The sequence below is a fragment of the Martes martes genome (assembly GCF_963455335.1).
Source record: "Martes martes genome assembly, chromosome: 8".
Lineage (NCBI taxonomy): Eukaryota > Metazoa > Chordata > Mammalia > Carnivora > Mustelidae > Martes > Martes martes.
Genome location: NC_137895.1, coordinates 81,197,909 through 81,223,019, shown reverse-complemented (window position 1 = coordinate 81,223,019; position 25,111 = coordinate 81,197,909). Strand labels below are relative to the sequence as shown.

The 25,111-nt window shown below is 39.7% G+C and overlaps 1 protein-coding gene across 1 annotated transcript in view; it reads right to left on the bottom strand.

Annotated features, from left to right (window-relative positions):
* The window catches only part of ANO6 (anoctamin 6), a 187,635-nt gene that overhangs the window by 28,293 nt on the left and 134,231 nt on the right, over nucleotides 1-25,111 (bottom strand). The window contains exons 9-13 of the mRNA XM_080810038.1: nucleotides 18,378-18,483; nucleotides 14,281-14,341; nucleotides 7,540-7,682; nucleotides 5,233-5,310; nucleotides 384-609 (exon numbers count right to left, since the gene is read on the bottom strand). Coding sequence (XP_080666164.1) covers nucleotides 384-609; nucleotides 5,233-5,310; nucleotides 7,540-7,682; nucleotides 14,281-14,341; nucleotides 18,378-18,483 — 614 coding nt within the window. The remainder of the gene's footprint in view (nucleotides 1-383; nucleotides 610-5,232; nucleotides 5,311-7,539; nucleotides 7,683-14,280; nucleotides 14,342-18,377; nucleotides 18,484-25,111) is intronic.

The window sequence follows — 25,111 nt, the reverse complement described above, 5'->3', positions numbered from 1 at the left end:
ACAGTGTGATTACTTGTCCTCTCAGCAAAAGAGGAGCATATTTGCCACTGGAACCATGACCCTATTCCACTTATTTGCAATAAAGAGACTATTTACTTTCAACAATAGGGTACGTGATCTAACATAATTGAAAATATTATTCAGGGCTGATCTGTTTACACAGAGCTTGGACATTATAATGATTGTCTTTGCTTTGTCCCTTTTGCTAATGCAAAGCTGTAGATAATTCATTTCCCACACAGGTTAGATGAAATATGTTTACACTTGAAATTTTCAAAAATTTGTAACATGTTGAAATTGAAATGCCTAAAAGAGACAGGCTCTCTTTTTCACCAGGTTCTAAAAATGTCTTACAGATGACCGAAGCTGTACTAGGACCTTACCAAAATTCGTAATCATGATGGCTACTTTTTCATATATGATGTTCAGAATCATGATGATGACAAAGCTGATGAGGGAAGCTGTGATAGACGTGGCTGTCTGAGGGGTCAGGTACTTCTGGATTGAGTCTGTCCCGTTCAAGGTCTCGGGAAGTTTGGTAGAAAACACAATGAACACCGACAGCCTGTAGACAATGATCCCAATAACGGAGGCAATGATCAACAGGATCTGGAAGCACAACAAACAGCAACGTGAGCTTCATGAGGAGTATTTTTACGCTTAAAGATGAACCCCTGTGTGATTGGACAAGGTGCACGTGTGGGATGATGGGACTCTCGCACAATGGCCATGAGACGGGTGGAAACTGGGCATGTTAAATTTCCAAAAAAGGGGAAAGGAATGATGGAGGTCAAAAGAGCATGTATCCACTGAGGGAAAATGAAAGCAAGGGGAGAAACTGCACAAGGAGGGAGGAGTCCATGGGAAGCCTGTACTTTTGGGCAGTTTGTCTGCAAACCCCAACCTGCCGCCAAAATGAAGGTCTATTAAAAAAAAAAATATCTTCAGATGAGGAAAAACTGGAAGAGCAGAACCCATGAAAACATCTCTCCTACAGTTACGGCATTCTTGGGGGTACACGATAAAGTTTTTGCTCAATTATCGTCCATTAAGGGGATAGCTCTCCTTCCAACAGAGAACCGAGCACAGGTTCAAGGGTCAGTAGGTGCTAGCGGCCTAGTCACTTGCACGAGGTGAGATTCTGAACAGGACCCGGGAGGCTGCAGCGTGCCCACAGGGAATTTGGAAAGGACAACAAGGTATCTGCTGATGAAAGCGGCACATGCTTTTCACGCTCAGACCTTAAGATCTGAAACTGGCAGTTATTCATACCTGCCTTTGCACAAGATTCATTTCACTAATCTGTTGCATTTTTGATGGCACAGACCCCATGTCAGGGGCGAGGATGGGTGGGTCTGAAGCCTGGTTTGTACATGGTTAGTAGGACGTCGCTTCCTCACTAGGCAGGTTTTCTCTGGCCCCTGAGTAACACACACTGAAGGTTCCTTTTTAAAACTGTTTCCCCTACATCTACTTTCTTGGACTTACTCCAAAGCATGTACTCGATGTGACTGACTGCCCGCGAGGACTGCTACCAGAGAGAAAAGCTACTGACACTGTGCACTTCAGGGCCAAGCAAATCACTTGGTATTGTTTACAGCAACAGAGGGTGGCTGGTTTTCACCTGGGGAGAGATTATAGGTGAGGCCCTGGAGCCAGCTTCCTGCATTTGAATCCCAGCTCTGCCTCGAGCTGTGGGACCTTGTGCAAATTACTTAGCCTTTGGGGTTTCAATTTCTTTGCCCTTAGAGTGAGGGATCCTAATGGGAACTAACTTATAGGATTGTTGTGAGGCTTTAATGAGTCACTCCAGGTAAAAACATTTAGACCATTAAGCCCACGCACATGAAAAGTACTATGTAAATGGTAGCTGTGAATATGGCAACTGACATGTTGTTAACAAGAGGTTATTACTTTTAAAGCCATCAGTTTGTAGAGAAGGCATGATATTTCCTCTTCTAATCTCTTTCATTATCTCCTTCCCTTCACAGAAAGGGCTTAATACTTGTGAAAGATGACATGTTTGTGCGCATGAGTACATGTGAAAATTAGCCAAGGCGGAAAAAAATGTATTAGAGAAGGTATATCCAGCCTTCCTCTCCAAGCACAACAAATACTGGCCATTTAAATCATATATATTTAGGGGCGACTGGGTGGCTCAGGTAGTTAAGCATCTGCCTTCAGCTCAGGTCATGATCCCAGGATGCTGGGATTGAGTCCCACATTGGGTTTCCTACTCAGCAGACTCTCAGACCCTCTCTGCTTCTCCCTCCCACCCCCAATCATGTTCTCTCTCACTATCTCTGTCTCCCTCTCTCAAATAAATAAATAAAATCTTAAAAAAAAAATCATGTATATTTTTAAAAAATCTCCATAGTAATTTGAATTATTAAGTAATTATAATAGTTGAGATTCTTTAAATGCTTACTCTTCACCTCAGCACACATATTTTTAAAATCCTCAACAACAGCCCTGGAGATAGTAGCATGGTATCTTTTACAGTGGAAAAAGAGCCAAAGAGATTGAGACTTTGACCCAAATTAAGCCACTAGTAACTGAAAGAACAGAGATACTCAGAGACTCCAGAGTCCCACTAACCTCTACATGGCACTGCCTCCTACGTGGGTTAGGAAATGAATTCCAACTCATTTCAGAGTTTCTACAAACTTGACTTGTTTCCATACTTCTTCAGGGCACTTGATGTCAATATATCTTCCCAGGAGGAAGATTTTAATTCTCAAGCTCCTTATGAATCTTTTCTGATTATAACTTTAATATAGGATTATGGAACATTTGAAATTACACCACAGTGGACACTGGTTGCTCTTGCTGCCTTGGATCTGTTCCCAGTCTTAGCAGCAGACCCAGCTCTTGCTTTGGGGGAATAAACTCTCCTTCATTTTCAGTCCTACGGTTTGCGCTGGATTGTCTCCCCGCTCCCCCGCCTTTACAGGTACATCCTGACTGGTTTGAGACAAATAGGTATCTCATCCTGCTGGCCTCACCAATGATTCAAGGCCTGACAAACAACTTAATAAGAGCCAGTGGGATGTGAGGAGAGATCTGCTAGTGTCTATGGGGAAGAGAAGCTTGCTCTGTCAAGAGGAAGCTGCTAACAGAAACCCCTCTTGGCTTGCATGTGATGTGAGATCTGGAATCCTGCAGCCATTCTGAGATCATAAGGTCGTGCCCAAAACCACCGAGCCAGGAGACCACTGGACACAGAATAAAGGCAGAACAAAACACACAGCCCATGATGTCATCTGGGCTACAACTATCTACCCTTCATGGAAGCCATACCTCAGACCTGGGAGTTTTAGTTACAGGAACCAATAAATGCCACCCACTTTTTTGTTGTTGTTGTTGTTTAAATCAACTGAAGATTGATTTTCCATCACCTACAACTGAATGACTCCTAACTATAAAAATAAAGAATAAAAAAGAAAAAAAGAAAAAAATGTAGGTACCATCTATATGTAGGCACAATTCCTTCAGAATTATACATTATTTGCATATTAAAGATCATTTTACATATTTTATCCTTTTCTTAAGCCTTTCAAAACCATAACATTTTTACATGTAATAAAATATTTTCATGGACATACTTTCTCATGGCTATACCATATTCTATCGTATGAAGGATTAGATGTAGGATATTTTGGCTGAGATGTTTTTATATATAATAATGCATATAAATAAATCACATAAATAAATGTGTATATTTGTAATAAATACATGTGACTAAATCTTTACTTTTCTTACCATTTTGAAATACCTCCTTATTAAAGGTTTTTAAAAGCTGAATTAGTAGATTAAAGCACATGAATATCTGTGACTCATGATACTTACTACCAAACTGCTTTTTAAGAAGACCTGGGCAGCTTAAAATTCTCACACTCCAAGTAGGAGAGTAGCTGATCACTGCACCTCACGAACACTGAGCCTTCTCAGGTGAGAGGTGAAACACTGTATCTCATTTAAATGGGCACTGATTTAATTAATATTGACATCTGACATTTGCCAGGGTATTTTTCCTTTTGTGAAAGGGTATTCCTGTTCTCTGCCTCCTCAGTTTTTGCGATCTTTTAGTGTTACCTTACAAGTGATCCGGACATCTTATGTATTGAAGGTATTAACCCTTTGCGCTCATTGTTAACAAAAATTTCATCTGTTTTGTTTAACCTTAGAATGATACCGATGTGTGGGAATCTATAGATTTTCCTCTGAAACTTCTTTCACTGCTGTGATGTTTAGGAAGTTTATTTTTTATGCAGAAATTGCATATTCATCAATATTTATTTCCAGTTTGTACTGTTACCTTCCGAATATTTCTGGAATTACAATATGTATTCACAGTATGGTTTTAATCTCTATTTTTTTCCCTAAGAGCTAATAAGTATTCCATTGCCATGTATTTATTTTTTTAAAAAGATTTTATTTATTCATTTGACAGAGATCACAAGTAGGCAGAGAGGCAGGCAGAGAGAGAGGAAGGGAGGCAGGCTCCCTGCTGAGCAGAGAGCCCGATGCGGGGCTTGATCCCAGGACCCTGGGATCGTGACCCGAGCCGAAGGCAGAGGCTTAACCCACTGAGCCACCCAGGTGGCCCTCCATTGCCATTTATTAAATAATCTTCACTTATTCCATGAGTTATAATGTCTCCCTTCTCATATACTAAATTATTACTGATATGAGGGACCATATCTGGGCTTCACATCCTCTTTTCTAATTTCGCTATTCTTGAGCCAATAAAACTCTCAATATATTACTAATGATTATATTACGAATATGACTTTATTAATAATAAACCCCAAATTAATGTTATAAGTCCTGATATTTTAGAAATATTATTTTTTTATCTACAGTCATTTGTTTCAGTCTTTTTTTATATCCTTCAGTAGTTTTTATGTTTTCTTCGATAGTTCTATTACTTTTTAAGGCTATTCCTTGACATTGTGTTTTAGTTGCTCCTGTCGGAAAATTTTTAAAATTCCTAATGCCTCCCACTTGGTCTCTTCACCAGACACTGGAAAATCTGGATCCCCTCATCTGATTTAAACCAAGGAAGTAAAAACAACTGAAAGAGCCACCGCGAGTGGATACTGAGAGCTGCTCCACGTGGTGGCTGAGTGGTTCTCTGGAAACAATTCTATGAGACCACATGGTTTCCAACTTGCCTTGAGTTTCCTGGATATTTACAATTAGATATTAAAACATCTGTGACAGACTTACCCAGAAGAAGACAGCACTTGCACAGAGGGTTATACGGACGCATTTTCCCCAGGTAGTGAACGGAACACGCTCTTGTTCCTGAAAGAAAAAAAAGAAAAGAAAAGAAACAAAAAAAAGTCTAGTCAATCAAAGGAGGACCCTGGTGAAATGATTTTTTTCTCCTGACTGGTCTCTAAATCTTAGGCTTAATTTTTGGAAAAATTCATTTCCAAACATAACCCCCTCCCTCAGAACTGCATTTTTTTTTGGTCAATTTCAAACACATGCACAACAAGGCAACTGCAGGGCTCATTTTAGTGTTTTTTGAAAATGCAAGCATGAATGAGGAACTGTTTGTCTGCCATGACCTGAGCTCAGGAGCCTGGGTATGTGACAATGCTAAGTTGTAGAGCTACATTCCTGAGCTCATTGGAGATGTTAGCCATGGCAGCAATGACAGCATAGAGCCAGGGCAGGACAGGAGGTCTCACGGGTGTCTGCAAATACTAGGTATCCACTATGCGCTTCTTGGATGAGCTTTATATATTAATTTGGTATAGCTATGAATTTTCAGAGTTTCCATGGCCCATAAGAATACATTTAATTTTTAAGAGAAGAGAACAATCCTTCTCAAGATTTACCTGGATTATATGAGCAGCTGTAGCATAGTAATAGCTACAAATACTTCCACAACATTTACATGCCAGGTACTATTCTAAGTAGGTTCTACCCATTAATTCAATTAACCCTTACTACACTGTGTGAGGAAGCAACTCTATTATTCCCATTTTTATAGCTGAAGAAACTCTGGCATAGAGAAGTTAGATCATTTGTCAAAGACCACTCAGCTAGTAAGTTGTTGTGTTTGGTTTGCATGCCGTCTCATTCCCACCACTTCATTTCCACACTAAACCAATGGAGGGTGCATTAGCAACAAAAGGAACAGGAAGAAAAAGAGAAAGAAAAATGAACGTTCATCTTCAATTTTTTAACAAGCAATGTTTCAATGGAAATTTAACTTACTGGCTGGCAATTTTAAATACTAAGTTTTCTTTTCTTTAGTACTTTTTCTATGATGCCAATATTATAAGCTTTTTTTTTAAGTATTAAAAGGCGTTTTCAGCATCTAATTTTATCTAAGTTTCTGCTTTCATTTCTGAATGTATAGTCTTCCAACAACACATGGTTTGACCTCATCATCTTCCATAGAAAACAGTGAGAATGATACATAATGGGAATTATTTGAAGCTTGTTACATTGTAAAAGACAAATGTCACCTTCTGTTGATAATCGAACCTCATTTTTTTCCATTTATAAAATGAGGAGGTTGAACTGCTCCCTCCAGTCCCTTTTAGTGTTGGCATTCTATAAATCCGTGGTTCAATTTATAAAATCTATAGTTAGGGACATTTTCTGATGCTCTTGGTAAAAGCATTTTCTTTCCAAGAATTATTCGTATTCTGGATTGACTGTCCTTATGCTGATGACTGCAAGTATAATCAGCTCTACATTTTCTGTGTTGATGGAACGGAGCAATAATGCAGATGATTCAAAAATTATCTTTCACTGGCTTTGGAATATATATGTAGAGAGATACAGTTTCATTTTTTTATTTTTGTAGCAGCAGTAGCAGAAGCAAATCTACCTTTCCAATTATATAAAATGCAGAGCACAGGCCTAAACATAGTTGGACTTCAACGAATTCAACGAACCCTTCTCCCTCTACCTCTACCCTTTCTCCAACTTTTGGAATGAGAGCTGCACAATCTTGTGACCATCCCAACCAGAAGGTGGAGCAGTCCTGGAGGCTTAGAGCAGCACAGAAGGCAGCAGGCTCCTCTAGATGGGGTTGTCAGAAGGAGGGGCATGTGAAAAATGGAAAATCCACTATAAAATCCAATGTGTCCTTCCTTATACAACTATGTCGTAGAGTCTAATTTTTCTCGTTTGCATTTTTTTATAGATATGAAAGAAAGGACACAGACCACTGCATATTTTCTTCTACATTTCTGCTGCTTCTACATTTCTTCTACATTTTCTTTTCCCCAATTTTACTTTTATTATGAAAGAAGGCATCACATTTATCTCCTATGTCCACTGTTCTAAGCAATACTTCTTCACCTCAGCTACATATTACAATCGCCAGAGACGCTTTACAAAATTCCTGTGCCCAGGATAGACCCCAGGCCACTAAGGACCACCAGAGTATATAGTGTCGGGACCTGGGCATCGAGACTTTCCAAAGCCCCCAGGTGATCACAGTGCGCACCTCAGCTGAGAACCACCGTGTACACAGACTAAGTCGCATCTACCTAACGTTCTCTTTACCTGAGTGATCTCATTGATCACCACGTGAGTACACTGCGCTTCGTATTCTGGCCGGGGCTGCTCTTCCTGCTGTAACTCGACTGTGTCCCACTCGTACTCGAGTTCCGCCTGGCGCCGCTTCCAAAACTCCAAAAACAAGGTGACTAACGGAGAGAGAACAGGAGCATGTGGTTCATTGGTGACGACTGAGGTTTCAGAAATCTGTACCAAATTATTAATGATTATAATTACCCATAACACTTTTATACAAGGTCAGTAAAGTCTAACTTACAGGGGACACTAATGTTTAAAAGAGAGGAGTTAAGTGATTATAATAGTTACATTATATAACACAAGTTATATAATATAAGGCATCTGCGGGGCGCCTGGGTGGCTCAGTGTGTTAAGCCTCTGCCTTCAGCTCAGGTCATGATCCCAGGGTCCTGGGATCGAGCCCCGATTCGGGATCTCTGCTCAGCAGGGAGCCTGCTTCCTCCTCTCCCTCTGCCTGTATCTCTGCCTACTTGTGATCTCTCTCTCTCTGTGTCAAATAAAAAAAAATAAAATCTTAAAAAAAAAGCCTTTTTTTTTTTTAAAAAAGGTGCTACAATATAGTGCTACTAGCACTATATTGCCCACCAAAAAACACAAATAACTACTGTAATTCAAAAACCAGTTTATGGTCCATCCATCCTTCAGCCTGTTCATACCTACATCCCCCTCTTCTTTCTTGAAGGCCTGACAGGGAGCACCTTAGTAGTCCTCAAATCTCTACTTACCACCACCCAAGCCACCCTAAATTAAAAGACTATTCTTAAATATGGAAATCTGATATTTTTCTCAATCTTGTGTGAAGTATGAATGAAACTATTTTTAAAAGTCTTTACTATCTTTCAAAGCTTGGAACTTAAAATACTAAATAGAAACAACATGAAGTAGTGACTGAAAATGTAGGCTCAGGGTAAATCCCCTTCAACCCTTCTTTCGATCAGACTGGTACCCCTATGCCTTTCCTAGACAGAAAATTCTAGATTTACCACTGTTACATACCCAAGTACTTTTACGTGCCGACCATAAGGAGAAAAGACACAGGCCTGATTCAAGGAGTTCCTAGATGTGCAGGAATTATGGTGACGTGACAGCTACAGCAGACTAGGGAGGATTCCCATCAAAGCAAGCACAGGTGGCTCCGGGGGCACAGAGCCAGAATACGTGACCAACGTGTGGCCAAGGTTCTCCCAGAGGAGGGGACCACTACAGATGACTGACTTAGAGCTGATCAGGTGAAGTTGGGACATTAAGGCCACCTCCCCTGAAGAAGCCACACATGCAAAGGCAAGGAAGCCCGAGGATCAGATACTTCCCAGAAACAGCAAATATCTGGAAGTGAGTGTACAGTGTCATGAGGAGCGTGGGGCAGCTGGTAGAGAGAGAGCAGGGGCACGTCACCAAGGACTCCATGCCCTAAGTGACCCTTTTGTAACTTCAAGGTGGAGGGGACGCTGCAGGAGTTCTAAAGAGACTAGAAACAGGGAGACCTGCCAGCAGGTACATGATGAGGCCTGCTTGGGTGGGGAGGAAAGAGAACACAGCATGTTTGGCAGGTAGGATGGTCAGATGCAGAGGTGTAAGGGGGAGGGAGAGGTCTAGGATGCCAACCGTGTTTCTGGCTTAAGTGAGGTGATGCCCTAAATTCTAGGGCCATTATCCACAACAAGAAGGGCAGTAATAGGAGTGAAGTCAACAGGTTTGGTTCTAATCAGGTGCCTCTGGGCCACAGGAGAGATGTCCAGTAGGTAGGTCAACATCTAGAGCTTGGGAGAAAAATCTAGGCTAAGCTGGAAACTTTATAAAGCATTAACTCAGGCTGTGAGCAGATGAGATCATTAAATGAGGTGTAGAGGGGTAGTTCTTGGCGTGGCTGCACATGAAAAGCACTTGAGCTTTAAAAAAACAAAACAAAACACTGAGCCCAGGCAACACCCCTGAGTTTCTGACTTTCCTAGACTAGAATGAGGCATAAACACTGTGTTTTGTTTTTGCTTAAAAGGTCTACCATCAGGGTTGAGAACTGCGGGAGGAGAGAGCAGAGAGAGGCCGGCCAGCCGTGTACTGCAGAACGCCGGCCCAGGACAGCTGCCTGATGCAGGAGGACCTCCTGGGACGGGAGCAGCAGGAACTCTGCACTCCCCAGTGGCGAAGAGAGCTGAAATGTAAAGCACTCATTTCCCAGCAGCACTGATTGTGACTTTACTCATTTTCCAGTAACGATGAGTAGAAATAAGCTGGGTGTTGGAACTGAGGTCAAATCCTGGTTCCAACGATTATTAGATGTGACTCCTGGTCGACATGTTCCAACGTGCTGAGCCCCCATTTCCCATTCTGCGACACAGGGGCAGTGGAACCCACCTCACAGGGCTATTGCAAGCTTCATGGCATCATCTGTATAAAAGCCCTCCCACCCCTCAGTGGCAACTGCTATTACTCTCCTCATTTCAGACACAGATAGAGAGAGAGGCACAGAAAGGTTAAAACACCTGCCCGAGGTGACAGTGTTGGAGGCTGGGCATTCTGGCCGCAGAGCCCAAGATGGGCTTACTCGCCACGGGGTACTTCCTCAAGCCTCCTACTGCGAGGTGTAATGGGGTACTGGAAGGGGAGGTCTACAAAACCTTGGGTACTACTTTGCTGGGTGCACGTTGTGCACATAACCACCCGTGGTTTTAGAATGTTGCTGGATGATATCACTGCTGACTCACATGGCTCAGTGTCCCACCCCGAGGGCACCAGGAACTAGGGTGACCAGGTGCCATGTCCGACCGGAGTTTCCTGTTCTGTGTCTTTTGATCTTTCCCCGTTCTGGTGGGGAGCACTGCCCTTATGTTCTCCGGCAAACCACACACCATGAGGCTCGTGTTGATTAGAGAGACCCAGTTAGGACTCTTACTTACATCAACATGTAATGAGAGGAGAGGGAAAGCTGCCTTGGACCTTGGGAATCAAGAACAGCTTGTCCTCTCAATCATGGTATCATTACATCTAAAAGAAGGCTGCATCACATGAAGAAGACAGCCATCTACAGCGTGGGTGGTTAGATCCAGCACGGCCCAAGGACAAGGCGCACACACGAGCACATGGTAGCGTTCCAGCTGTTGTAAGTTTGCTGCTGGAGAGCCAGGCCACTTTACTGAGCCTTGAAACCATTCAGACCTCTTCAGTCACAAAGCTGAGTAGGGCAAATGAACTTGCTCAGCCTTTATTCCAACTTCTACACTAAAAGACCAGGTTAAAAAAAAAAATACATTTTTTCAGACTCTTGCTGTGCAGGTTCCTGGTGTGATTTTATAAAATGCCCATCAGGTGCATGTGTGTGTCACTTAAACCAGAAGTGGGGTTGAATGGAGGCAGAGGCAGTTGCAGGAACTATGTTATTTTGCTGGTGTGCATGCAGCGGGAGAAGTGTAGTTCTGAACTAACCGGCAAAAGCAGTTCCGTGATCTCCAAGTGTAGCTGGTTAGGGGACTGCCTTCCCGATTCCCCAGCTCCCCCTAAGCCAAGTATCTGGTGTTTTTCTGGAAATCACAAGGCCCAGCCTAGAACTCAAAGGTGAACATTAAAAATGCAGCCATGCTGCCAAGAGCCTGGAGCCAGGGAGAATCCAGCAGAAGTAGGTACGAAGCAACAAGCAGGAAGGAGAAGGGTATATGCTAAGAACTGGCACTTTAGCCTTGGGTTGGTGTTTAGGACTTGAGTCAGTATGAATGTGTGGACTGGCGGGGCCTGAAAGGGTAGACGTTATTCAGATAAGTACATGATATGTACTACATTTATTACAAAAGGTTTTCGACCTTCAACTTTTATAATTCCTAGGGAACAGAAACTTAGTAAAAATACTCAAATAGACCTGGGGACACAAGAGATGCTACTAGATTATGAATGGTGGAGGGGCATCTGGGTGGCTCAGTGGGTTAAGCCTCTGCCTTTGGCTCAGGTCATGATCTCAGGGTCCTGGGATCAAGTCCCGCATCGGCTCTCTGCCCCGCGGGGAGCCTGCTTCCCCGCCCCCCCTGCTGCCTCTCTGCCTACTTGTGATCTCTCTCTCTGTCAAATAAATAAATAAAATCTTTAGAAAAAACAAAAAGACTATGAATGGTGGTAAAATAAAAGACTTCACATGGTCCTCCCGCCTCTTTGGTTCTGCAATTTCTGATGTTCTATAACAAGGTTCACAGCAGTGGTTCTCATAACGCAGACGTAGCAGGAAAGGCAATATAAGACACTTAAAATAAAGACTTCATCATACATACATATCCTTAAAGATACACATATGGCGCTACAAGCAATGCTGAAATGTTTTCTGCCTTCTAAAATCTGATGACATAAAATCAGCTCAATATGCTTAAGTCAGTTCAATAAACCCAGTATAGTTAATGATCACAGAAAGCAAGGTTAGCTGGGAAATGGCAGGTTTGTCTTTCCAGTGCCAAAATTAGTTTCTATTTTTGATTTATTTAAAATGTTTTCAGGGGCCTGGGTGGCTCAGTTGGTTGGGCATCTGCCTTTGGCTCAGGTTGTGGTCCTGAGATCCCGGCCCACGTCAGGCTCCCCGCTCAGCAGGAAACCGTCTTCTCCTTCTCACTCTGCCTGCCACGTCCCCTGCTTGTGTTCCGTCTCTTGCTGTCCCTCTATCAAATAAATAAATAAAATCTTTAAAAATAATAATAATAAAATGTTTTCAGGGTGCCTGGTGGCATCTGACTCTTGATTTTGGCTCAGGTTGTGATCACAGGGTCATGGGATCAAGCCCCGGGTCAGGGACACTGCACGCTGAGGAATCTGCTTGTCCTTCTCCTTCTGCTCCTCCCACCCCTGCCCCCCCAGCTCATGCTCTATCTCTAAAGTGAATAAATAAAATCTTTAAAAAATGTATTTCTAAATTAGGGCTGTCAACATCCATTAGTAGTGGAGTTCAACAGATGTGTTAGAATTTTGTACATTACAAATCAGTGCTAAGCCAAAGGTTAGGATAATAGGTAAAGTGAGTGCCACCCATGTGTTCAGTACCTGTGCTCTTATAGGGGGCAGGAGGGGGGATAACATATTTTATAATAGAGGAGTACAGAGGATTTTAATCCTTGAATTTGATCTTTATTCTTCTATGTATCAAATATTAGCTAGTGTTTGGTCTCTAGCCAGAACACAGTTGCATGGGCAAAAGACAGTAACTTTATAGATAGGTTTGGCCATTATAAAGTTCTCTTTATCGAGGAGTGGCAACTGGACAATCTCTAAGAATTGTCCAAAACAGATGGATCGTCTGTTCTGTGATCTGGTGACTTCTAATAGGGACAGCCACTACAAAAGGGAAACACTCTCAAGGACACGTGAAAAGCACTGTGAGATGCTCACGTTCACGTGCTGTCTTCTTAAGAGTAAGAGATCGGAGTCACTTTGTTCCCCCAACTAGCTACAACCTGAGCTCTACTTCCCCCTTAACTTACACAGTAAAATTGGAAAGAATTTGTTTTTGAAAATGAAATTCTTTTCTTCTACGGTAGAATGCTTACATTAACATTTAAATATTTGCATTTAGAAAAAATGACAATTGCCTCATTACAATGATGCTATTCAAAGTAAATAATATAACTATAGTGTTAAAACATCCACATAAGAATTATATTTTTGGGGGGCGCTTGGGTGGCTCAGCCGTCAAGCATCTGCCTTCGGCTCAGGTCATGATCCCAGAGTCCTGGGATTGAGCCCTGCATCAGGCCCCCTGCTCCGTGGGAAGCCTGCTTCTCCCTCTCCTACTCCCCTTGCTTGTGTTCCCTTTCTCACTCTCTGTCAAATAACTAAAATCTAAAACAAAAAAAAAAAGAATTATATTTTTTAGGACTATATCTGTTTTACTTATTAAACAGAACTTATTATTTACTATTATAAGAATAACACATAACTTAATAAATACTTGCTCATATAAAAGAATATAAAGAAGAAAGCTTACCTGTAATTCCTGTATGGCTTCGCCTGAACCCCAACCCCATGTAAGTCAAGGTGGAACACAGCTGTGGGGACTGTTACAATAATGGCTCCCAGTGAACCATGCCTCCCTGCATCCAAGCCCCTGGGTAGTCCTCCCACCTCCTCACATCGTTGTTGGCTTGGCCATGACCTACTTTGGCTGATGGGACATTTACAAACTTGATGCAAACACAGGCTCAAAAAATGTCTGCGCATTGGGGCTTGTCCTCTCTTGCTTCTCTTTGGAAGCCTAAAGCCACCATGTGAAGAATCCTGGACTAGCTCATTGGAGGACAGGGCATCATGTAGAAGCAAGATGAGGCAGCCCAGGTGAGCCCGGTAGACCAAACCAGCCTGGCGACTGCCAGACCATCTCCCTCAGTGAAGCTGCAGGCTCACTGCATACATCAGCTGAGCCAGCACGTGACTGGAGGACCTCTCAGCTGATGCAGAGAATCATGAGAAAATAAATGTGTTTTAAGCAACCATATTTTGAAGGAGTTTTTTTTTATGTGGTAACTCGTAAAATGGCCTTATGGATTACAAATTGAGTTCTAAGGGAGCTGAAGCTTAGGCAATCCAAAGTCCTAAAACTGGGTTACTTTGATAGCATATATAAACCGAGAAATGGTATTAAGTTAGCTGATTGTATGATCTCAGGTGTTTTTGTGGTTTTTTGTTTTTTTTAGTATTAAGATGCAAAAGTAAACTTAAAAAAAAAAAAAAAGGAAAGTAACTTACCCCATATTCCCATAAATACTGCAAACACTAGGGTTCCAAAACTGTCAAAGATGCACAATTTCTGGAAAATAAAGTAATGACATATAAATAAGTCATGTTTTCTACTCACTAGCATTTAGCAAATATGCAATACTTTGTGTATTCTACAGTCTGAATTTCTTTTAAAGCTGATACCTAGTTTAACAATCACCGTATCTACTACAAATTTGGAGATGGGATTTCTTGTTGTTTTGAAAGCAAACAGCCTTCGCTGTATTTACCACAGTGCATTTTCCAATGGAATCCTTCCATATCATGATAAAGCAATTGGCCCAGCTGCCAAGATTCCATTCCGTTTAAAGTCTCTATCAGACCTTTGAATGATGGGCTCTTCTTATAAGCTGTCATAGTGAACTTGAAGTACTATAGCTCAACAAATACAAGGGACTTTAAGCAACTTTTGGACTTAAATTTCCATCTTATCATCATCTCATCCTGGTCAGAGGGTAAGTTACTGAATTCTTGCTTTTCTTGCTAAGAAGAGTATAAGGCTGGGGTTTATTCTGAGATGGTTCTGCCCAAGGAGAGCTCTGTTTCCCCAAACCCCAATGATGGCTTTTCTACCATCAATGACAGAGGCTACCATTAATTTAGGTAAGACAGGGGCTGTTGCTAACCTTACTATGGGTACAACCATGAATGAATCAATGACACACCTGTACAAAGAAGGCTTTTATCCACTAGTTCTGCTAAATTTCATTTTTTTGCTAGTATATAAATAACCTATCTCCCATCTCCCATTTGGGATTCCCAGAAAATCTTTAAATTAGTTACTAATTTTTCCTCTAGTGAGCATTTTAACATATTCTAAAAAAAAAATCTATAAAATATAAAGGTACTGGAAAAAGTGGCAAACTTGTAGAATCACACAGATCATACAAAGAGTAAAGAAGACAGTGTACAAAAAGAGGCTATAGGATTAAAAAAAAAACTTTTCAATTGCTAAAGAAAATTCAAAGTTGCTTCTAAAGAAAACTTTTTGTTTTAGGTAACTTTGTTGGTTACCCTTTATATACTGATATAAATTTGGTAAACTTTCACCTATGTGAAAATATTATTTTCATAAAAGAATATCCACTTAACCATAAAAGAAAATCCACAAAACACTTGTTCATGTGTTTTCCAAAGCATATAGATGCCCTTCAATCCTCTATCTGGAGCTGATCAGAAAGTACAATCCCAAACTGTGATCCGACTATTTATCTCAAAAATTAGCTCAAGGAAGACAGAATTAATAAGTGAGTGGCCAGACTGGGGAACACTGCCCCCCCACCTAATCCTCTAGTCCTAGAATTCCATGGACCAATATTTCAAATCTTCCAACCTGGACTCTTAGGGAACCAAAGCTTTCATTTAATGTTAGGCTTCATCCCTCAGTGAAAATTACTGTAAGGAAAGTCCTGTGCAGAACCGTCCCATGTGTTATTATGCTATTACTGAAAATTCTGTCTAACACTTCTCCTAGGAATCACTGCAAGCCTCTGATACCTCCCTACTTGCTCTGACACCCCTGAGTACCTACTCTAGAGAGAAAAAACCCTACCTATGAATTCTTAGCCCTACCATGTTGAGAAAAAGCCAGTGGATGCTTATCTATCAGTGTGAAAGAAAAAAAAAAAAGGAGCAGCAAGAAAAAGCAGGTTTACCACTAATGCCAAGATCACCCCAGTTGCCTGGCTCAAGGTAAAGGATGTGCCTTGAGCTCCTACAAGATGGAGTCAGGTGGTCTGGAGGAAGTTGCCATTTTTGCCACATTTATGAAGACTGAGGACTCAGCAGAGAGAACAAGATAGCTGGCTTCTCTACGTACCCCATAAGCAGGAATTGGGGAAGAAGGTGAGCAAGGGGCTTTCTTGATAAAAAGCTTAGCTTAATTTGCTTGGCTGGAGGGCAGAGATGGGGAAACACAGCTGTATTAAGAGCAGCCCCACTCAGCATCCTGCTCTAATCACAGGGAACAGGAAAGAAAAGAGAAGGCTGCATATGCAGGAAACCAGAGGAACCCATGAAAATCTAGAAAAGTGACCATTTGTTGTGTTTCTTCCTCCAAAGGAATAAAACCAAAATTTTATAACAATGTTTTCTGAGAACAAAATATTTTAAGTTAGCACATTTCCCTTTCATCTTGCCAGTCAAAAAATAAGAACCTTATTTAATGCTCAGTCACAAAAACAACATTAATCCTGATTATTTCCATAACTGTTCCCTCATTTCCTTGATCATGATTTTCTATTTCTACTTTATTAACCCTTTTAGCATTCATGTCCATACTCTTTCCAAAAGAAAGAGGCAGAAATGTACACATAAATGTATAAATGAAGAAATGATTGAATTAACCAACAGAAAGACATGGAAAGCTGCTTTTTCTCCTTTTTAAAATTTTTTTTTGAATGTAATTCTCTTACAAAGGGAAGAAGGCACATGAAAGAATAAATCACTCTAAGATTCAAAGGAGTCTTTAGGAAATTTGGATAAAGGATTCATTTTTTCCAAAACGGTAAAAAAAAATGTACATAGGGACACACTTTGAAAGTCACGTGTTTAAGGATGGGTCGGTGGAAAAGAGGAACTGAGAGGTGAGATGGGGGTCTCATATTTGAAAGAGAATTTCTTAAGGAAAATGAAATTTCCAATTACAGTTTGTGGAGTAGAGTTTGCCTCTGGTATTATCACTGGCATTTGCCTTAACCCCAGTGTCCAGGGATATGCACTAACCAGTGACCTTTATGAGTCAACATCACTGGAAGTCGGCTTCCCCTCCTGCTAGTTTCAAGTCCTTTACTTTATGTGATTTATGACAGATTTTTATAGTCTAGAATTTGTGTTGGTTTCTGGGGGAGAGGCAATGAAATCTACTTTAATTCATAAATTAAGAGTAAAAACCCATGTGTCGACAATACCCTGCAATCATCTTAATTAAGTAGCAGAACATTTTTCAAACACAGTGCTCAATTTGTGAGTGAAGTGGCTGCTACTACCGTCAGCTGGTGAGGAACACAGTAATGGCAAGAAACACAGATTGGCTGTCAATTTCTGGCTTCATCAGTTACTAGGTGGGTGACCTTGAGCAAATTATTTAAACTCTCAGACCCACAGTGTTTTAATCTGTAAAATGGAGGGAGTACCTGTTTTGCCTCCCTCACAGGGTTGTTATGTCAAAAGTAATAAGTTCAAGGATCTTTTAAAATATAAGTTCTAAGTAACATCATTATAACAGGAATGTATTTGGTTTAAATAAGACTTAGATGGAGCAGGTTAGAATATTCTAAAGTCATTTAAAGATTCCTAAACTTTCATGGTGGAACAAGGGGAGAGAGAAAAGATCACAACATGGGAAAACAGTAGGTCAAAGTTGTCAGGAAAATTCTCCAAAGTAAGATGACCACCTTTCTTTTTAGCCAGAGTTCGTGGCATGCCTTTCAGTAAGCTACCTCTAGTCTCAGTACTTGTCCTTGTACAAATCATATAGGTTGTAACAAATCATATAGCTCAAGATCATCAGCATGCTTAAGGGAGCCAGATGTATTTTTTGGGAATGTTCTGGGACAAAGTGAATATTTATTATCATTTATATACAAAGCCTTTCTTATGCATATTCATAGACACAGCCTAAATCTGATGACCAAGGCTTTTAAAAAACCAAACATAGTTTCAGCACACCTTGAAAGTGGAAAAACATAAGTACAAATATCAGGTTTCTACTCACTTGAAATAAGGAAAAGATTTATAGTAAGTAAACCTATTAAACAGTATTCATGAGATAAGCTGGTTTTGAGATTTCTGTTTGATTACTTCAAACACTCTAATAGTTCAATTCTGTAGTTCCTCACTGACCCACCTGAAGACTTTAGATAAGGCTTTTCATCTCAATTTACTACTTGTACAAGAGGAATAAACACATACATTCTATGTCTCCTTTCAGAATGTTTGGAGGTTTATTTGAAAATTACCTTTCTGAATTTCGCAGAAAAAAAAAAAGTAATTCCAGGCTGTACTACAATTATTCGAAGAAAAAAAATCTTTCATTATTTGCAAATGTTTAGAGTAACAAAAATTACCTTTGAGGACTCGCAAGTAATATTGAGATTCCAGAATGAACAATGTTTATCACACTGAGGACACATGATGATCTTGCCACCAATATCAGGATGACAAACTTCTTTGCTAAAGGACAAAGAAAAATAAAATTTAAAAATGTTTTAATGACTAGGACTTCCTTTCTAGCAGCATCATAAAATCACACATCCATTTGTGATAAGAAAATAACTAAATTCTTATAAAACTAGGAAAGGAATTGAACTTCCTTAACCTAACAAAAGCTTGCTATATAAAACCTATTAAAAAAATTATACTTAATGGTAAAATGCTAAAAGTATTTCCTTTAGATCAGGGTAAAGTATCTTGTTATCACTACTTCTTTTCAGTTGGAGGGGCCTTGCCAGCACAGTAAGTCAAGAGAAACAAAGATAGGATGCTGAACACAGAACCCATGTACAAAATATACATAGGGTCAGAAAAAGGAATTGTGCCCCTATAGATCTGCAATAATTAGAAATTAATTTTTTAAAATACCATTTTCCATAGCTTAAGAAAAATAAAGAGCCTAGCAATAAATCAAATTTCAGATGTATAAGCTTTATAGAGGAAATGATAAAACTGTTCTGAAAGAGTTAAGATCTAATGGATACATTATCATATTCATAATTTGGAAGAATCAATATATGAAGATGTCATTTCTCCTTCATTTGAGCCATAAATTCAATAAAAGAGCAAAATGGTCAGACCATTCAAGACATTCCTCGAGAACAAGAGGTTATTGGCAGAAGGAACTGAGCAAGAAAAAACAGAGTTTATGAAGAGACCTCTGCATATACAGCAACTGACTTAGGATAGGGCTGGTCCAGCAAATTAGTAAAGTGAGAAGTGACATTTGCTGCAATCGAATATCCATACGGAAAAATGTGAAATTGAACTCCTAAAGTTCAAACTCCTATTACATACAAACAAACTCCAAGTGGAAAATGGGAATGCAGCAGTAGGAACTTGTTGGGGTGGTTGGGGGGGAAGGAGGCTATTTAGATAACACTGGGGTAAGGAGAAACTCCACTAATGAGGAAATAAAAAGTAAAGGAAAATACTGATTTACTCAAAATCTTATAAAAGTGAGAACTTCATTAAAAGACCATAAAGTGAGAAGAAAAAATAGCCATAAACTGGTAGAAGTTTTGCAACACACGAAACCCATGACAAAGGACTATTCACTAGAGTATTCAAAGGACTCCTACAAATCAATAAGGAAAAAACAACAAACTTAGAACAGGGTGCAGACTGCTCCCTGGGGGCAGGGGGGGCGGGAGGGGGGAGCCTCTCAGATGGACTCCTATGTTAATGGCCCTGGAGTTGCAAAATTTATTAGCCTTGCAAATAACTCAGTTAAAAGCAAACTGGCAGGGAAAACACTTCTAGAATAGCTGAGTAAAGATCTTGGGAAAACTGCTCTTCCATAAAAGCAATGATAACACTGGCAAAATTTGTGAAAGGTAACCTTTGTAGTCATCTGTAGAACTCTGGAAATGAAACAACGGCTTACAGCAATCTGAGTAGTAAAAATAGCTAAATCTCCATAAAGAGAGTGAGCTTTGTGACATTTTAACTTAACCTATTCCCATCCCCATCTCCTAAGCCTAATGGTGGGGTTAAAAGACAACAGCCCCACAACCATGGTAGCCTAGCAGCCACTGAATGAGGCAGAAGTGATCTAAAGCCACCAAAAACCCATCCCTGGAGAATTGTCACTATTTGACTTAGTCTGGAAGCTCCCTGGAAAAGCTCCATTATCCGGATTTGTCATTTTTGACCCATCTCAGAGCTCATATGTACTGTGCAAATGGTCCTATCCCCAGAGTGTCTGCTGAAAGCATTAGGAGGAATTATTAACGTTACAACTGCCTGCGATGCAATACCAGAAGGGGCCGACGAGATGCTGATCAAAAAACTTAAAAGGAAACACTGGGGAATGAGATACTGATAGGGGGCTTTAAAAAGCTCCAGTAAATTCCTAGGATTGTAGAAGGCCATGTGCATGTGTAGGATAGGGCAGGTGGCCAGGAAAGACCTGCGAAACCTTAATTCCTCATCTCTGGGTGGCTCTGAGTTTCTGCATAAGTGGAAAGTAGAGGCTCAGGAAGACAGGCAAATGGCCTGTTAAAGTGTTGCAGGCATTTTCCATAGACACACACAGAGCAACTTGGCAAGGGCTCCGAGAATGACTGGGTCCCCGCATTTAGAGAAATCCTGTCTGATCATTAGCTGACAACTAACCTTATTGAAAACAGTCTTCATGGTCACATGCAACCAAAAACAAAGACTTTATAGAATTTGTTCAGGAAAATAACTAAATGAACAACAGCAGTGATGACAACAGAAGTCACAACTGTGAAGAGGGGAAATAGAATTTCTAGATCTGCAACATTATAATATTTAAAACGCCCAGTTCTCAACAGAAAATTACAAGATATACAAAGAAACAGAAAATTCTGGTCATAACACAGGGGCAAAAAGCAGTCAATAGAAACTGGTCCTTGAGGAAACCTAGATATTGGACTTACTAGACAAAAATTTAAATAAGCAATTAAACATATGTTCGAAGAACTGATAGGAACGCTGCCTAAAGAATTAGACTATGTGAACATCTCACCATGCAGAGAATATCCATATAAAAAATTGTTTAAAAAGAACCAAGTACAAATTCTAGAGATACAAAAGTATAATTAAAATGAAAAGTTCACTAGAGATGTGTAGATGACCAGCAAGGGGAAAAAAAAAAAAAATCAGCTAATTTAAAACTAGGTCTACTGTGATTATTCAGTCTGAGGAGCAGAAAGAAAAAAGGAATAAAGAAAAATGAACGCTGCCTCAGAGATAGGTGGGACACCATTAACAATACCAATATGCACATAATAGGAGTCCCAGGAGGAAGGGAAAGAAAGAAAGAAGGGGGCAAAAGAGTATCTGAAGAAATAACAACTGAAAAGTTCCCAAATTTGATGAAAACATTGTTTTGTATACCCAGGAAGCTCAACAAACTCCAAGAAGGATAAACTCAAAGATATCCAAACATAGACACATCAGGCTCCAAGTGTCCAAAAACCAAAAAGAGAATTCTGACAGCAGAAAGAGAAAAGTGATTCAGCATGTACATAGACTCCTCAGTAAGATAAACAGTTGACTTCATATCAGAAACCATACAGACCAGAAGGCAATGGGATGATATACTCAAAGTGCTGAAAGAAAAAGATGGTCAGGGTGTCTGGGTGGCTCAGTTGTTAAGCATCAGCCTTGGGCGTAGGTCATGATCCTGGGATCCTGAGATTGAGCCCCGCGTCAGGCTCCCTGCTCAGCAGGACGCCTGCTTCTGCCTCTCCCATTCCCCCTACTTGTGTTCCCTCTCGCCACCTATCAAATAAATAAATAAAAATCTTTAAAAAAAAAAAAAAGGAAAGAAAGAAAAAGATGGGTCAATCAAGTATTCTATATCTACCAAAACTGTTCTTCCAAAAAAAAAAAAAAATGGAGAAATTAAAACATTCCTAGATAAATAAAACCTGAAAGAACATGTTGCTAGCCGACCTGCCCCACAAGAACCACTAAGGAAAAGTCCTTTGGGCTTAAATGAAAGAACACTAGACAGTTACTCAAACTCACCTGAAGAAATAAAGAGCACTTGGTAGAGGTATCTACACAGGTAAATAACACATTATATATATATACACACACACACACACACACACACACACATACACACACACACATATATATATATATATATATTTTTTTTTAAAGATTAATTTGTTTGAGAGAGAGAGCATGAGCAGCAGGAAGGGAGAGGGGGAAGCAGGCTCCCCACTGAGCAGGGAGCCCAATGCGGGGCTTGATCCCAGGACTCTGGGATCATGACCCGAGCCAAAGGCAGACACTTAACACACTGAGCCATGAGACAACTACATAAAACAATAATTATAAAACTGTGCTGACGGGCTTATAATACATAAAGATGTAATTTGTATGAGATAAGAGCACAAAGGGAAAAGACTTGTACTGAAGTAAAGTATCTGCATAGCACTGGAAATTAAGTTGGCATTAAAAATGAATGAAATTGCTTTACAACAAGATATTAATTACAATCTCCAGGGCAACCACTTAAGAAAATAACAACAAAAAAGTAAGAAACAACAAACTGGAATTAAAATAGTATACTAGAAAATATCTATTTTACACAAAAAAAGGTCATAATAGAAGAATAGAGAGAAAAAGAAAACAGGTAAAAAATGACTTTAAATGTAAATGAATTAAACATTCAAATGAGAGGCAAAAGGCAAAAAAAATTAAATAGAGAATAGACAAATAGAAAAATCAGCAAAAACAAAAGTTGGTTCTTTGAAAAGAGCAACAAAATTGACAAATATTTAGTTAGACTAATTGAGAAAAAGAAAAAAAGTTTCAAATTATTATACTCAGAAGTGATAAGAGGGACACTGCCATTGACCTTAAAAAAATAAGGGAATACTATGGATAATTATATGCTAACAAATTAAGTAATCTGGATGAAATAAATTCCTAGAAAGAAGTAAATAACTGAAGCTGACTCAAGAAGAAACAGAAAATCTGAATGGACCAATAGCAAGTAAAGAGATTGAATTAGTAATTTAAAAAAATTTAAAAAAAAAAAATTCCCATGGGGCACCTGGGTGGCTCAGTGGGTTAAAGCCTCTGCCTTCGGCTCAGGTCATGATCTCAGGGTCCTGGGATCGAGCCCCACATCGGGGGGCTCTCTGCTCAGCAGGGAGCCTGCTTCCCTTCCTCTCTCTCTCGGCCTACTTGTGATCTCTGTCTGTCAAATAAATAAATAAAATCTTTAAAAATAAATAAATAAATAAATAAATTCCCATGAAGAAATGCCTATGCCCAGATGGCTTCACTAAGGAATTCTATCAACCATTTAAAGAACTGACACAGGGGCGCCTGGGTGGCTCAGTGGGTTAAAGGCTCTGCCTTCGGCTCAGGTCATGATCTCATGTTCCTGGGATCGAGCCCCGCATCGTGCTCTCTGCTCAGCAGGGAGCCTGCTTCCCCCCTTCTCTCTCTCTGCCTGCCTCTCTGCCTACTTGTGATCTCTGTCTGTCAAATAAATAAATAAAATCTTTTAAAAAATGAAATAAAATAAAGAACTGACACAAATGCTTCACAAACCCTTCTTAAAATAAAGAAGTGGGAACATTTCCTAATTCATTCTATGAGACCAATGTTACAGATACCAAAATCATGCCAAGATGTCAGAGGAAAACTAAAGACCATTATCTCTTGTGAATACAGATGCAAAATTCCTCAGCAAAATACTAGCAAATCAAATCTAGTAACATATAGAAAGGATCATCATCAAGTGGGACGTATCCAGGAATGCAAGGATAGTTCAACATACAAAAATCAATTCATATAATATGTCATTTTAACAGAGTAACAAATAAAAACTCAGAATAGATGGGAAATTCTCAACTCAATAGAGAACAATTATGAAAAACCCATAGCAAATGTTATCCTTACTGGTGAAAGACTGAATGTTTCCCTCTTAAGATTAATATTATACTGGAGAGTCTAATCATGGCAACCACACAAGGAAAATAAATTAAAAGCCTCCAGACTGGAAAGAAGTAAAACTATTTTTATTTGAGATGACAGGACAGTGTATATTAAAATTCTAAGAAATGTGTCAAAGAACTATTAGAATTAATAAGCCAGCCCATCAAGGTTATAAGACACAAAATCAATACACAAAAAGCAAGTATATGTCTATACACTAGCAATGAATAATCCAAAAATGAAGGAAGCAATTTCTTTATAATGGCATCAAAAAAAAATACTTAGAATTAATTTGAGAAAAGAAGTGTGAAACTTAAATAGTGAGAACTACAAAATAGTTTATTAATAGAAATTTAAGACAACCTACAAAAATGGAAAGACATTCTGTGTTCATAGATCAGAAGTCTTAATATTGATGTGCAGATTTAATGCAATTCTGGCTTTTTTGCAGAAATGGACAAGCTGATCCTAAAATTAACATGGAACGCAAAGGACCCAAAATGGCCAAAACAATCTTGAAAAAGAAAACACTGTGTGAAGATTTCAATTCCAAAACTTACTAACCAAGCTACAGTAATCAATATGGTATGTATTTGCAAAAAGGGCAGACATAGAGATCAATGGAAAACAATTGAGAGTCCATAAACAAACTCTTACACCTCTAGTCAACTGGCTTTTGACAACAGTGCTCAGATAATCCTATGGAGAAATATTTCAATAATGGTGCCGAGACCCCTGGATACATACCTGGTAAAAAATGAATCACTGACCTAAATCTATAAAACTTTTAGATGGTAAACACGGATAAAATCTTTATGACTCTGTACAAAAATGCTTTCTAAGGTATGATACCAAAAGCACAAACAATCAAAGAAAAAAATTAGGTAAACTAGGCTTCATTAAAATTAAAAACTGTTGTGTTTCAAAGGACAGCATCAAGTAAGTGAAAAGGCAACCCACTCAACTGTACTCTGTGAAAGGGCACACTTTAGGGTATGTGAATCATATCTCAATAAACCTGTTATATTTAAAGGGGGACATAAGCTTTAAACATAAGATTTTGAGGAAGAGGAAATACCTAGAGTATCCTCCACGTACACGTGCATATTTTCAAAAGCACACAAAATGAAATATATTTTGTAGGGAGGGATACAAA